This window comes from Xyrauchen texanus, unplaced genomic scaffold, assembly GCF_025860055.1.
Source record: "Xyrauchen texanus isolate HMW12.3.18 unplaced genomic scaffold, RBS_HiC_50CHRs HiC_scaffold_203, whole genome shotgun sequence".
Taxonomy (NCBI): domain Eukaryota; kingdom Metazoa; phylum Chordata; class Actinopteri; order Cypriniformes; family Catostomidae; genus Xyrauchen; species Xyrauchen texanus.
The window spans coordinates 1,721-18,147 of NW_026266171.1; the positions used below are offsets into that span (position 1 = coordinate 1,721).

General features: G+C 41.0%; 1 protein-coding gene across 1 annotated transcript; it reads left to right on the top strand.

Annotated features, from left to right (window-relative positions):
• The first annotated feature begins 11,367 nt into the window (after window positions 1-11,367).
• LOC127641859 (uncharacterized) lies at window positions 11,368-14,015 on the top strand. The gene is made up of 3 exons (XM_052124674.1): window positions 11,368-11,489; window positions 12,013-13,165; window positions 13,216-14,015. The coding sequence occupies exons 2-3, from the start codon at window positions 12,202-12,204 to the stop codon at window positions 14,013-14,015; spliced, it is 1,764 nt and encodes a 587-aa protein (XP_051980634.1). The 5' UTR covers window positions 11,368-11,489; window positions 12,013-12,201.
• Window positions 14,016-16,427: the final 2,412 nt, after the last annotated feature.

Below are 16,427 nucleotides of genomic sequence, written 5' to 3' on the forward strand. Positions count from 1 at the left end.
ACACAGCTGAGTCACCGAAGCACATTTTTTATATCAAGTATTCATGTTTTTACTAGTGGAAATGTAATTATTGATATCAACAATTGCCAATTCCACTAGCAAAAATTTTATTATTGATATCAAGAATTAGCATTCTAACTAGTAAAAACTGAATTGTTGGTTTCAACAATTCATATTCAGTGAATGAATAAAAGGTAAAACGGCTTGCCATAAACTATTCCTTAAAGCTTTTACGATCATCTTTACGAACGCTCGTTGTTTTTATGAAGGAGTAACTCCTTTGTACCAAACCAGCACTTATCATTCGTTATAAAGTAGAATTTAACTGGTTCGTTACGAGAGCTGTCCAGTCAAAGGTGCTGAAACTTTGGCCAAAATATCCAGAGGTGCGTTCCAATCGACCGGTAGTGTCATGCGAAGTGGACTTAATACGGTAGTCAGTCATCTTAAGTGTGATTCCAATCTGATGGGAGCGAAAATGTTTAGTTTGAAGGGCATTCTAAACGGCACAGGGGAATAAGGATACCATAACTTCATCATTTCCCTTACCCACCAGTCATTGCAATCCATCAGAGAACTGACGAGGTTTGCCAAAAATAAACGCTCAAATAAAATTAAGAAAAGGCGTTTCAGACTCTTAAGTTTTAATTAAGCTTAATTCACCTCAGGGGTGTTCTTGGTAAGCGGTTGTGCGTGATTGTAAATCGCACAAGATGCGACCGTTAATTACATTGGTCATTACGATTAAGAAGACACATATGTTATAAAGATAACCAACAAATATTTATATTGAATAGCAACAGCTAATTTAAGTCTGGAAAAATAAAGTAATTTGAATGCGTATAATTATGAACACGTGTGAATGTATTATATAGACTAAAGTTGTTTATATAGTAAGGCAAAGGCAAGTTATAGTCTGTATAGGCATTTACACGTGTACATTATGTCTTCTTACTTAAACCCATTCATCTGCGCGACAGATGACATTGCAACAGGGTATTCCAAATGAAAGATTTTTGTCAAGTTAAATGGATTTCAACAAATAGCCCGTGTTCAATGAGCAGTGAACAGGGTATGCGACCCTGTGGATCCTAATCAAAAAAGCTTATTAGAATATTGGTTAATCCTGTTGGATCTTATTTGATTTTTAGAATCTTATTGGACATATACTTGTATTGTATTGGAATAATGTCATGCTAATGGACATTTATAAGAAATTGATAAGGGTGCTATGGGAGTTTAAAAATCCTAAAGGATTTTCTTTTAATTCTTATTGTGTGCTATAGCTATTCTTTTCCTGTTTGTAATAATTAAAAAGTCAAATTTTTGTCGCCGGAGATTTCAACCATGCGAATCTCAAGACAGTGTTCCCTAAATTCCATCAGTATGTGGACTTTGCAACGAGAGGGGCGAACGCGCTTGATCTTGTTTACACAAACATCCCAGGCACGTACCGGCACCTCGGCTACTCAGACCACATCTCTGTTATGTTAATTCCAGCATACAGACCGCTCGTCAGACGCACAAAACCGCTTCAGAAGGTGAAAACCTGGCCAACAGGAGCATCTCTGCTCTTCAGGACTGTTTTGAGTGTACTGACTGGCACATGTTCAGTGTATTAGAATGAGGGCCAGTTGAATATGTTCGTACTACCATCTAGTGGCAAAGTAACTGTATAACATCCTTATTAGGATTTTTGATTATGCAGGCAGTTGCTTAGGACCCATTATATGCTAAGGACCCAGTAGTTATGATGCAGTTCTGTTGTACCTCATGTGCCATTGCTTTTGATACTGTGGATATCCCAGTTCATCAAAGATGTTCTTTGCAAATGTTGTTAATTGGTATCATGTGTGCATGCATCAAATAAACCACACACATCTACATACACTGAAACTACTCCACTGAATCTGTACATATAAACATCAATGTGTGAAGAATAAAGAAGGTTAATTTTTCCACAAAGAGTGGTCTGTTAGTGGTGCACTGATATATCTCCTCTTCAATCGGACATAAATAATTTGTTCTAACCGGACATTCTCTGGTGGTTGCAAACTGATAGTAATCAGCACCTAAGTGCCTTTATAGTATAGCTCAAACACTACACTCTTTCATATTCAGGGAGGCTGCAACATATGGCGATTCTACCAACTTGGAGGAATACACAGCATCAGTGTCCAGCTACATCAGCAAGTGCATTGATGATGTCACTTTCTCCAAGACCATCACAACACGCTCCAACCAGAAGCCGTGGATGACTGCGGAGGTGCGCACGCTGCTGAGGACCAGAGACTCCGCCTTCAGAGCAGGCGATAAGGCAGCCCTAAGACCAGCTAGGACCAAACTGTCCCGGGCAATCAGAGAGGCAAAGCGCGCACACGCCCAGAGAATCCACAGTCACTTCCAGGACAGTGGTGACATGCGGCACATGTGGCCGGGCATCCAGGCCATCACCAATTACAGGACAACATCAGTTGCCTGTGACAAAGATGCCTCCCTTCCAGATGCGCTGAACAATTACTACGCTTGGTTTGAAGTGCAGAACGACGTGGTGGCGTGGAAGACCACCCCTCCTCCCAACGACCAGATGCTCTGTCTTACCACGGCGGATGTGAGGAAAACTCTACGTAGAGTCAACCCACGGAAGGCTGCTGGACCAGACAATATTCCTGGCAGAGTGCTCAGAGGATGTGCAGACCAGCTGGCAGATGTCCTTACCGACATCTTCAACATCTCTCTGAGCAGCGCCGTCGTTCCAACGTGCTTCAAGGCCACCACCATCATCCCCATGCCAAAGATGTCTTCAGTGTCATCCCGATCACGCACTCACACCAATCATCATGAAGTGCTTCGAGAGGCTCGTCACCTCCCTCTGCAACTGGATCCTGGAATTCCTGACTGGGAGACCTCAGTCAGTCCGGATCGGGAACAGCATCTCCACCACCACACTGAGCACTGGGGCCCCCAGGGCTGTGTGCTCACTCCACTTCTGTTTACTCTGCTGAATCACGACTGTGCAGCAATGCACAGCTCGAACCACATCGTCAAGTTTGCAGATGACACGACCGTGGTGGGTCTCATCAGCAAGAACGATGAGTCAGCATACAGAGAGGAGGTGCAGCGGCTAACGGACTGGTGTAGAGCCAACAACCTGTCCCTGAATGTCGACAAAACAAAAGAGATGGTTGTTGACTTTAGGAGAGCACAGAGTGAGTGCATTGTCAGCTCTCTGCTGAACATCGACGGCTCCTCTGTGGAGATCGTTAAGAGCACCAACTTCCTTGGTGTTCACCTGGTGGAGAAACTCACCTGGTCCCTCAACACCAGCTCTATCACCAAGAAAGCCCAGCAGCATCTCTACTTTCTTCAAAGGCTGAGGAAAGCACATCTCCCACCCCCATCCTCACTACATTCTATAGAGGGACTATTGAGAGCATCCTGAGCAGCTGCATCACTGCCTGGTTTGGGACTTGCACCGTTTCAGACTGCAAAGCCCTGCAGAGGATAGTGAGGACAGCTGAGAAGATCATCGGGGTCTCTCTTCCCTCCATCAAAGACATTTACAAAAAACACTGTATCCGCCAAGCAACCAGCATTGTGGATGACACCACACACCCCTCACACAATCTCTTTACCCTCCTGCCGTCTGGCAAGAGGTACCGAAGCATTTGGGCCGTCACGGCTAGACTGTGTAACAGCTTCTTCCCCCAAACCATCAGACTCCTCAAGACTGGACTGACACACACACACACACACACACACACACACACACACACACACACACACACACACACGTGTCCTGAGTTGCACTTTAATTACTGTCACTTTATAACTGTCTTCTACCTCAATAACTGCTATGTGCATAGAACACTATCTCATAGTATGTTGTTTATGTTTTTAGAAACTGTCATCTTTTTGCACTATTGTGTACTGGTCGGCGCTGCACTGTCACTGTGCATATTGTCCTGTTCATTGTTAGAAATTTATTTTTCCGTACTTTTTGCACATGTATGCATGTGCACTTTATATAGGTATATATAGGTATTTTATTTAGTTGTGTAGTCTCATGTGGTTCTGTGTTTGTCCTATGTTGTTTTATGTAGCACCATGGTCCTGGAGGAACGTTGTCTTGTTTCGCTGTGTACTGTACTAACTGTATATGGTTGACACGACAATGAAAAAACACTTGACTTGACATGACTTGACCACGCCCATTTGCTAAATGACACTATTATAGCTATCCAAAGGGTAAAGTTATTATTTATAAATTATTAATATTATAAATGATTGACCAAGAGAGTCCGGAGAATTGGACTGCATTGGTTTTATTGAGGTTGAGCACAAAATATTGAGCGCGGAGATCGTTTTGTCTGGTTTGGGCCAAGGATTCCAATGGAATAGAGCACTCGAGTCTACGACAAACGGTCTAGGAGTTATTTGCAGTTTCATGGTTTGTATCGCTGTAGCGCCCCTATTGACTGATTTGGCCGGGTTCTGAGTAGCGAGCAATACTACTACCACCTGACCAAGCCTCAAAAGCTCCTCAAAAGCTCTTCAAAGCACATAAATACAACATAAAGGTAATTTGGATGACTCCAGTGTTTTAATCCATGCCTTTTGAAGTGATCCATTCAATTTGGGGTGAGAACAGACATAAAAACCTTGACATCAGCAGTCTCTTTGGCGATCATGATTTCAGGCTCATGATTACACTTACTATAGCGTTATCTAGCGCTCTGTGCATGCGTCAAGCACTAGGAAGTGTAATTGAGCTTGAAATCATTATCGCTGAGGAGTTTGGTCACAGTCACTTGCATTTTTGGACAAACAGACAGATCTCCTTTAAAATATCTTTGGTTAAGTTCTGTGGAAGAAAGAACATCATACGCGCTTGAGACAGCATTAGGGTGATTAAATGATGTGAGAATGAGAATTTTTATTGAACAATTTCTTTAATAATAACAGGAGGTAGATCTGCAATGCTGAAACAGCTTTATAGTGTAGAGAACAGCCAGTCCAACACAAAAAGGCCAAGAAAGGATTGAGCATTAGGGAGGGGCAGTGCCAGAAACACCCCAGAACTTTCTTGGGGTCAGAGAGCAGTGAGGAATGTAGGTTAAGGTTGTTGATGTATGTGATAATGGCAATGATAATATGGATTAGATTTGTTGTTCTTTCTCTTTTATGCACAGTGTGTCAGTACACCAGTCACTGCAAAGAAAATTAGCAGGATAATAGTCAAATTCATCCAAAAATTCAACTACATAGGAAAGAAAAAGTAAGTTCATACCATGATAACACTGTGCATGAAAGGAAGTCATACATACTATCAAATACTATGAAACTCCAACATACTCATTAATGTACAGCTTTTTAACGTACTGTATTTTATTTGAAAAAGGATTACACATTTTCCTAGCTTATTATGTTTAATATTGTGTAATTAAATTAAAAGAAATACATATAAATTTGATCATGTCATTCCAAATCTTTTACTCCCCCACAGTTTGGAGCCATAATTCACTTTCATTATATGACGAAAAGCTGTGTGAAGATTTTTCTTACCTGTGCTTTGTGTTACCTGAAAGAAAGTCATACAAGTTTGGAACGAACATCATTAGGGTGAGTAAAAAGGACAGGATCAATATTTTCTGATAGAGTATTTCTTTAAGGAGTTTATAGCTACACTTTGGGGTTAAGTTTGTGACGATTAATTGGCATTTGAGTGTTACAGTGGTTCCTTGTCATGTAGAATGAGATTTCTCAATGATAACGTTTTTAAACATTTTCAATAACTCACTCCCAAGAATTAGTTTCAGAATTTCTGATCATTATTAAAGGAAATACACAATATAGTAACCTAGAAATCACTTTTCTGGGTTTTCCAGAAAGCAGAAGGTCCTTGTGATTCATACTGAAAGCTGTTTTTAAACAAACCTCTAACACCCTGTCTACACTGGATGCTTGCTTCGCATCACAACAAAAACAAATATATTTTATTATAATCAATGATGCTGTTTACACAGAAAGTGTCTGTTGCTGCACATTGCGTCGAGCCAACAGTAAACGAGTGTCCTGCTCCATTTTGCGCTGCATGTGCTGGCGCTACTCATGCCAACAAGACAAATAAACGGTTTGAATGTTCACTTGGACACGTCCATTAAAGACAGTAAGCCATTAAGGTGTGTCGCATCACATCAACCGATGCTTCGGAAGTAGATGGGGTGTAGTGTTAAATACTTAAACACTGCTACAAATTTTTTTTTTAACTAAATTAAAGACATAGTTTTTTTCTGTTTTTGTTTTTTAAATAATTTATTAAAATTCATGCATCTTAATAAGGTGACCCTTTACTAATTCATCTGCATGAAACAAGGCATGGCTGGGAACTGTGCACAGTATTACCTTGAGAAATAAAATGTTTGTGCTAATCCAACAGCAGCCAATCTTGAATCTGCTCTTATATTTATATATATTTATTATCTTTCATTTGAAATGCCTCTGGGATAAAGGGATAACAGGCAAGTGAAAGCAGGCAGCTGTCATGGCCCTAACCATTGGCTGTTCAAGAAAGTTGACAACAGAGCCACAGAAACACTGTCAGAGTGAAAGCAGAATGCAAGCCTGCAACAGCAGTTACACAGCAATGCCACAAAACACGGTGCTTAAGCAGTTACAAGTTATTTATATCTAGTTTTATAGGCATCACATTGCTATATATCTAGGGCTCTTATGTGAATGTGGGTATGGCCTACCAGTCCCTCATCATTCTTTATGGATTGTTTATGAGTATAAATGTTATTTGCTCTTTATTCTTTTGACAGGCTACATCAAATATAAAGTCAATGTTGAAGTGAGGCTAATCAAGAAAGCCATCTTGCATGTGAATGAATGCAAGCTGTCAAAGTGACAGCATCATTAATGTACATCAGAATTGAGCATTTTAAAATGTGTTCAACATTGTAGCCTATTTTATAATGTTGTGCAATATTGTGCTTTTCTTCTTTATTCATGCTCTTTATATTCCTCTTTTCTGTAATTAATAAAAGTAGTTAAACTTATAGTAAATTATAATAGTTAAAAAGTAATGAAAATGTAAAGGATACAGTTATGACAATAAAGAAACTATTAGAAATAAAAAATATATTTTTTTAATTTACATTTTAAGAATTCATTATCAGTCCCTTACTAATCGCCTCCATTTTTAAGCTTGTTTTAAGTTTTTGTTCATTGACTTCACTTACTCCAACTGCAAGACATGGCAGATTTTGTGATCTCAAAATGGCAGCCACCACGAGTGGGTTATCTGCAGTGTACAATAAAACTGCCTTTGCTAGAACATTGATAAGACTCGAGTCTCGTGTGTGTGTGTGTGTGTGTGTGTGTGTACATCATTTTAAACATATCTGTTAAAGTCTACATTTATTTAGGGACAAATCTATTTCACAGTGGAAAAGGGCACCATCGAGATTCTTAAAAGACTCATTTAATTCACATAAAATTTTCTGTATAAAAATCCAATAAGACTCAGTTCCATTTAGAAAATCCTTTAGAAAAAAGAAAACTTAAATCCCATAGAACTGGTCCTAAATGATATGAATTCCCATTAGACTCTTATTAGATTGTCATGTGATCCTATAAGAAGATCTTATATGAATGATTCCAAATTATTATAGAAATTCCAGTTGGAATCCTGTAAAAATGTCTCATTGGGATCCTTTAGGAATTTTTCACAAGCTAGCTCGGGAGTTCTAATTCTGAACATGAACTGTCTCTCAGAGTTTCAGTTGTAGACTTTCGACTTCATATATATTAATTCATGTGGCGCAATAATGAGAAGGCAGCGATGTTCATAAGGGGCTCTCACATAAGTTTGAGAGAGACTGCCAATTGATTTCAATGCATTTATTTACAGATTGTTAATATTCTACAATGAAATTACTGAATGGCCTCTTCAGTTATCAATATTATATTTTTAAAATGTCCCTTTGTCTCTGATAAACTGAAAGATACGAGAATGTGTGTATGTTTAAGAGACAAAGCTGTTCTTCATTTACGAAAGTTTTTATGTAATTGGATATCAATGCTTTGGGGAAATGCGCCGTAGAGATTAAGTAGCCTACTACTTAAACGCTATTAACGTTCTTAGTGCGTCCCACATCTGATTTCACATGTTCGGTTGACACCTGTAGCTACGCTATTGATCACGTCATTGGGTGAAAGTTATCTGATTGGCTACTCCATATTTAAATATCCTGGCCGTTGCTTTTCTTTGTTTTTTTTTTCATTTAGGTCTATGCCTGAAAGAAGCCAGTCGTAAGAACAAGTCATACAGTTAATTTCATATAAATGGAAAATAGCCTCATGCGGAGCTTATGTCTTCTTTTAACACAATCGTCTTTAACCTATAGGAGTATACTCCAACTGCCGGTATGCGAGGAAATATTCTTTACGTTAGGCTACTTTGTGTTGATCATGACTGGCTTACCACACTTCAGCAACAATATGGTGAAGTGCTGCTACAACGTTATTATCAGTAAAATTTCGCACTTTAATGGGATAGCCTACATTTACTAATTTACAGTTTGACCAAATATGTCATTTTTTCTGTCCTGTTCTCAAAATTATAAAGAAGTGGAAACAACAGGTCAAAAAGCACACCCTAAGGAAAATTGCTTTTTTCTGGTCACAAAATGTATCAAGATTGAAAATAAAATAAAATAAAATAAAACACATTTCTTTTGATAAAGGAAAATTATTTGTGTAAAAATAAATATTTACAGAAGATCGTTTTCATTTAAAATCATTAAAAAACTTGAGGTACAAGTTATCTAGGGTGTTTATATTGATACCTTGAAGATATAGGGACAATCATTGTTCCAAATTTGTCAAACTAAAAAATACTTTTGAGACAGCAAGATGCTTTTAAAGTTAAAAATTTAGAAAATGCTCATTCCAAATAACTTACAAAAAAGAGTCGCCATTTCCTGTTAATTTTAATCACATTTGACATTTTATAACCTCTCACGAATTGTATGATCAATTTCATCCCTTGTGATTAAGTTAATTTGAGCTCATTTCGAACATTCTTGATTATCACACATCCTCTATCCAAAAGTTGTGTGCTAGTTGTAAAATCATGTAGGCTATTTTTTAACGCATGATTGTATGTCTTTATGGCTCCATAAATGCTAATGCTTATTAACGACTTTAAAGAAAACATGTCTTAATGTCTTTAAAACCGAGCCAAAGTCCACTGTGCGGCAAGGAGTAACCCTCCATAAGATATTGAACAGAAAACCATCTCAGGAAACAGACTCAGGAGGGCACTCCTCCTTTAGCATTGCAATAAATCGAATGTGCATATTAACTATGTGTGTAATACATAACATATATACACTGAATAAATACAATTATGATTTTCCCCACAAGCTAAAGCAATGTCAAAAAATCTGAGAATAAAGTTTCAAGGATACTGACCATGTCTTTGATGCCCATCCACACTTGATGTCAGATGTAGACGTCAGTTCGGTGTCTTTTATCTTGCTGCCTAGTATTAACTTTGTTTGGCTTTATGGATTAGTTGTAACGATTAAAGATATTGTAATGGAATAAGTAGGCCTATGTTTATCAGTGCAGCCTACCCTTTCTAACCGAACGTGAAGGTCGCGCCGAGACGCTTCAAATCACTCCAATTATAATAAGTGATACTGAATACGTGTGTCTCATAGCCCGGACGAACTTCCTGTGCTATTGTGTCCAGTCCATCTGAAATAAACGTATCAAATGTAGGGCCTATGTGTGAATGTTTTAACCATTAATTGTATTCGTTACATTTTTAAGTTCATTTCTGAGAGTTCAATCCGGCTCGTGATGTTTCTGGTCTAGTAATTCCAAAGATCTCTTTCTTCTAACCATATATACACAGTTTAAACTGACTTATAACTGAATAATGATACTAATTATTACAATTATTATAACAATAACAGTAATAGTGCACAACAATAAGTAATTATGTATGACAGACTGAATTTCGATTGAAAATAAAGGCTATTGAACCTCTGAAGCATTACTGTGATTGGTGCGTGAAGATATTGAGAATGTTCACATGATGATTGTAATTCACCATGTTTACATTCTTCCGAATTATGTAAATTGCTGACATCACAATAATCATCACCTGTAATCCACAAACACACACACCTGGCGCACCTGCTACAAACCTAATAACAAATTAGGCCATGTGATTATAAATATGCCACTGCTAATGTTGAAATAACTCCAGAACTGAGAAAGACTGGTACTAAAACGTGTTAAATTGTTAAAATATATTTCTACAACAATGGTGAAATCAAAAAGAGGAAAAGGAGCACTTAGACAAGACTTGTGGACAGCAGCTGGAGGTAAAGATGTTCTAGTTAAGTTTTTCAATGCAGAAAACCTAGTTCAGCAAGAAACCAAGCAAAATGCACAGATCTGGCACACATTGTCCACTAAAATATTTGGACTCAACACAACAAAAAATAGACAATGGTTGTATGTGGTGTGGAAATACAACAGGCAGGGGTATTAGAACAACAACTGAGGAGCAAGGAAGGAAGGAAGAAATTGAATTTGCTTCTCAAACGACAATGTCTTCCCAGAAGACAAATAACAATAAAGAAACTTTGGAGAATCAGGAGAGGGCTCAGCCAGAGAGTGAACCTGAGGCTTTTGTGAAGACTGGGAGTGAGACTCATGTGCCTCCCCGAAGTGATCTGAGTCTCCAAAGTGTCGAAACAAAAGTTGGACAAGGTCCAAAGAATCCGTTTCGAAAGATGCCACATACCCCCCCCCAAAAATTTTTAAATTGCTAATAGAACCAAAGATCTGGTCTAAAATAGCCCCTTTGAAATGGGCAAACAAACTGAGGCCGCCATGGACTCACTACCTATACAATAAATTTCGAAAATTAAATCCTTTCTGTACACTCCGGTTCACCTACCAACATGTACGTGCAATGGGGAGCCGAAAATTGCATCCTTATATAACGGTGCGTGCCAAATGCACTTTTCCATCATGCTGTGCAAGCTATTCGTTTACGATCAGAAACAAACCATTGCGACAACAGTACATCCCAGTGACTGTGTGCCGTTCTGGAGAAGTATTGCATCGGAAATCGGATCAACGCCTCCGACCTGCTAGCAACATCAGGCGTGGAACAATATCCAAAGCTGTAATTAAAGGTGTCAGCAAGGAATATTATTGTAAAAAGGCTATAGTTACTAACCTCTCTCTAAAATCTCCCCTCTGTATTTTGAGGCACATGCACACACACAGCACCTTTCCTGAGCCAATCAGCGTCCAGAAACCTTGTGCAGGTGATCTCCCCGCCCTCACAGAGACAGTATTAACAGTGCAGCGGGACACGGAGACTGACGCTGAAGCTAAAGCAGTATAAACTGTTTATATAGCGCATTTCGGACGAAGTGTTGTGCGTGAATGCCAAAGTAAGTTTGTAATTCTTAATTATACAGTCTATTCGCTCTGGGAAACAAGTTATTATGATGTAACGATATACCATAGAGATGTGTGTGTATTCCCAATTGTTTATTCATGCCTGTAACACTCTAGCTCGTATGTCTGTTTACATAACTTTATTATTGTCCGCACTAGAGTTACACTTGCTTTATTATTACATGTTATGTTATAGTTTGAAGTTAAATTTGCTGTATTTTTTTCTGTATTTAATGGGAGTATTGTTGTGAACAATTTATTACGCGCATGCGCTCTCATAACCCCGACAGAGCGGCGCCATACGAGCTTCGCAGCTTTACAAGGTGTCAGATTACAGCTGTGCGTGGCATATAACATAAAGGTTACAGCCTAACTTACATTTGCTTTCAGTTTATTCTAATAATGTGCCTGTTTAATTATTAATGTTATTTTATCGTGCTACATTATTGCTCATATGTTTAATTGTTGTAATTATTATTATGTATATTCATGTTTATGTTACTGTTTATTTTATAGAAAACCACAACCATACAGGCCAGTCTGTTGAGTGGTGACAATAAATGGGTTATTCCCAGAAAGTTATTGCATCTTCGTTTTCGTCTCTAATCGGACAGTCTTTGGTGGGTCAGCACCCTGAGCTGGCAACTTGTCTTATTGTCAGACATCATAAGGAGAGAGAATAAGGATCTCCGCAAAGTCCTGCAAATGTTACAGCAGGAAAGGGGCACAGCTCAGAGCTCAAATGACCAATATGCAAAGGAGCTTTCTCAGCTTAAGCAGCAAATGAGGCAGCTGCAAATTCAGATGGAGCATCAACGTCCTGAAAGTCAGCCCCTTTCACCTGCCACCCCTACGAGGCAGTATAGCTCCAGTCGTCCTATACCTGCACCACGCTTCCAGCCACAAGCACGTTATGATAAACCACGCTTCAGACCTGTACCAGCTCCGCGCTTCAAACCGCAAAAGGAGTATCAGACTGAGGACAAGCTTCAAAGTCCTCCACACCACCCAACTCCAGCATCGACCTCCAATATTAAACAGAGCTCTTCTTACCACTTTAGGCCACAAGGGGTTAAGAGATCAGAGGCACATTACTCCCACAGACAAGAATACTTAAATCCTCCATACTGGGTCTCTCAAGATACCGCAAAGCATCCACAAATGCCATGCCGGTCACTTACGCCATCACCTCCCCCTGAAATAGAACTGATGTATCGAGGTCCAACCCCTACGATCCCTGACTTCATACATCCAAACCCAAGAGAGTTCTCGCGACTAAAAATTGCACTGGAAAATATCCTCCCAGCTAATGCGACAGAAAGATTCAAATTCCAGATACTGATGGACCATCTGAAATTAGAGGAGGCTCTGCTAATTGCTGACTCATACTGCCATTCGCAACACCCTTACACAAGGACAATGGCTGCTTTAGATCAGCAGTTTGGTCAGCCACATCAACTAGCTCTACAACGGATTGCAGAGTTAATGGATGGCACAAATATAGCTAGTGGAGACCAGAAGGCCTTTAGACTTTTTGCTCTCAAGGTCCGTTCTCTGGTTGGCATGCTGGAACAATTAGGCAAGACGGGCCATTTCGAGTTACATTGTGGGTCTCATGTGTCTCGGCTGCTTGGGAAGCTTCGCATGACCTCAGATCAGGTTTTCGGAGGTTTGCACATCCACATCATGTGCCCATACCTACACTTCTGGATTTTGCAGAATGGCTGGAGTTTGAAATCCAAGTTCAAGAGGACACTACAAGGTTTGCAAGCAATCAACATAAAGGGCCCTTAACACGAACAAGAGAGACTATCAGAGACTCTAAGCCAGCCGCTAAACGCACCACAATCTTTCTGAGCACAGAGAAGGCGATTTCTGAGTCTACACTATCTGCTTCACCATCTAAGACTTCTCTAAAACCCTACTGCACCTACTGTGACAACAGTAAGCACTCCCTCAACAACTGTACCAACTTCAAGCTGCTTACTAAAGATCAAAAACGAAGCTGGGTCAAAGACAACAACAGATGTTGGCGCTGTGGTAGAACTCATAAGTCAGCAGAATGTAACCTAAAAATGCGATGCAGACAGTGCAACAGCCGACACCTCATGGCTCTGCATGACATCAGTGCTGGGAAGCCTGATAATCCAAAGCCTGTTCACGATGACACTGCTGATACCAACACCTGTCTGCTCAACACTATGAATGAGATTCTCCTGATTCATAAGCCGCCTACCAGTCGGAAAGTTCTACTTAAAATCATCAAAGTGATTCTCAGAAATGGAAAGAGGAAAATGGATGCATATGCAATTCAGGATGATGGATCTGAGAGAACTATCCTCCTCCACAATGCAGCTCAGCAGTTGGGCCTTAAAGGTCAGCCTGAAGACCTTCCCCTTGAACAGTCAGGCAGGAGTTTCAAGTTCTCAGAGGTGCAGCAATCTCATTTACAATCTCCCCAATGGCTCAGCCCACTAAACAGTATCGCATCAAAGGTGCCTTCACTGCTCAACAGCTAAGTTTAGCAGAACACTCACACCCAGTGAAGAATCTGAAGAAGAGATATCAACACCTTAAAGGGCTTCCACTGTATGATTTTGAAGCAGTCTGCCCGTGCTGCTCATTGGATCCGATTACCCCCATCTGATCACTCCCATAGAACCAGTAAGGCTGGGCCCTCCAGGGGCCAGCAGCTATAAAGACACGTCTTGGCTGGACATTACAGGGCCCGATCCAACATTTACAGGAGGAGAGGACTGAACAGCACTGTCTCTTCACTTCAGTCTCGATCCCCAGAATCAGATCTCTACAAGCGAGTGGAGAAGTTATGGCAGATGGACGTACTGCCCTGGCGCATCGAAAAGATTTGCATCAGATCCAGACTGGACCAGGAGGCGGTGGAACTCTTAGAAAGGAAGACAATCAGGGTTGAGATGGATGGTGTCAAGCGGTATCGCGACCCCTCTCTTGCGTGTCAAGAACATGCCTGAACTCAGAGCACCCAAAGAGGCAGTCTTATCACAGCTGAGGGCCACCGAAAAGAGGCTGAGAAAAATCCAGAGCAAGCAGCAGCTTATACTGCAGAGATTTCAAAACTGGAACAAGCAGGTTATGTTAGCAAATTGCCACAGAATGCTGAGACATATCCTTCCTGCTCCTGGTACATCCCGCATCACATGGTGCAGCACAATGGGAAGAATAGGATAGTTTTCAACTGCTCGTTCCAATATCATGGACAAAACTTGAATGAGTTTCTGCTCCCAGGACCAGTTTTGGGACCATCCCTACTTGCTGTGCTACTCAGATTTAGGGAACATTCAGTGGCAGTCAGCAGTGACATCAAGGGGATGTTCCACCAAATTCGACTACTTCCAGAAGACAAATCACTCTTACGTTTCATCTGGAGAGACTTAAACATACATGAACAACCCAGGGTGTATGAATGGCAAGTCCTCCCGTTCAGCACTACCTGCAGCCCCTGCTGTGCCGTATTTGCACTCCAGAAACACGTCCTTGATCATAGCCAGCCTGGAGATGATGTCTGCAATTCGGTGCTGAAATCCTTTTATGTAGACAACTGCCTACAAAGCTTCACTTCAGCAGAAGAAGCAAAGTGTTTCGATTGACAGAATAAGGAACCTGCTGGCAGATGGAGGCTTCGAGCTGAGGCAGTGGTCCAGCAATGCCCCTTCGACTATAAGTCACCTGCCTCACAATGCCAGATCGGACAGTGCAGAACTCAGGATTTCACAAGGCCGAACAGACACCCAGGAATCGAGCATTGGGGCTCCTCTGGAATCATCAATCTGACACAATCTCCTACAAATACCGTGCCAAGGACAGTAGTGAGACTACCATGCGTAACATATACAGAATCCTAGCCAGCCAGTATGACCCGTTGGGCTACCTCATCCCTTATACCACTCGCGCCAAGATCCTCAGTACAACGCCTGTGGGACAAAAAGCGGGATTGGGATGATCCACACTTGCCCACAGATCTACTACAAACCTGGATTGAATGGGAGGAGGAGCTACCAGCCCTACAAAATATCGTTCTTCCTCGGTGTTACTGTAGCCCCACCAAGGACACAGAAACAAGCTTTAGAGACATACACGTTTTCTGTGATGCTTCTGAACGTGCCTATGGCTCTGTGGCATATCTTCGAACAGAGGATCAACATGGGCAAACAGAGGTAGCCTTCTTAACAGCAAGATCACGTGTAGCACCAAAGAAACAACAATCTGTTCCCGACTGGAACTGTGCGCTGCACTGACAGGAGCTCAACTTGCCAAAGTACTTCGGCAGCGAGTTGAACCTTCCCATACGACAAGCGATCTTGTGGACTGATTCCACCACAGTCCTCACATGGTTACAATCAGACTCTTGCCGATTCAAAGTATTCGTTGGTACTTTCGGGTAGCAGAAATCCAGGACCTTACAGAACAACACAGCTGGCGATATGTACCCTCCGCAAATAATCCAGCCGATGACATCACTCGGGGAATGAGTCTGCAAGAACTTGACCCGAGAAGACGCTGGTGCCAAGGACCGCCTTTCTTAAAAGATCCAGCCAATCTGTGGCCTGAATGCCCCAGTCCAGTTCATATAGACAATAATGAACTTCATAAGACTGGTTCCAGTACTCTGGTCTGCTTCACCTCCTCTGATTTCAGTCAGTTTAAGACCCTCGAGGAGCTAATCGAGTCCACGGCCCTTCAAGAGGCCGCCAATGGTGAGCCCACAGCCAATGACTACAGAAGTGCCGAGATTAGTGTTTTGAAGCAAGCACAGCAAGAATGCTTTCCATCAGACTTAGAACAACTAAGGACAGGTAAACCACTTTCACGGAACAGTCGACTAGGTGCACTGGCCCCAGAACTTGATGGAGAAACCAAATTAATCAGAGTTGGCGGGGCGTTTACGGCATAGT

Bases quoted from the DNA above. Each gene is read 5' to 3' on its own strand.
- LOC127641859 (XM_052124674.1), top strand. From the start codon at position 12,202: ATGTTACAGCAGGAAAGGGGCACAGCTCAGAGCTCAAATGACCAATAT. The intron at 13,166-13,215 runs GTTTGCACATCC...TGGATTTTGCAG, and splicing joins CTCAGATCAGGTTTTCGGAG to AATGGCTGGAGTTTGAAATC.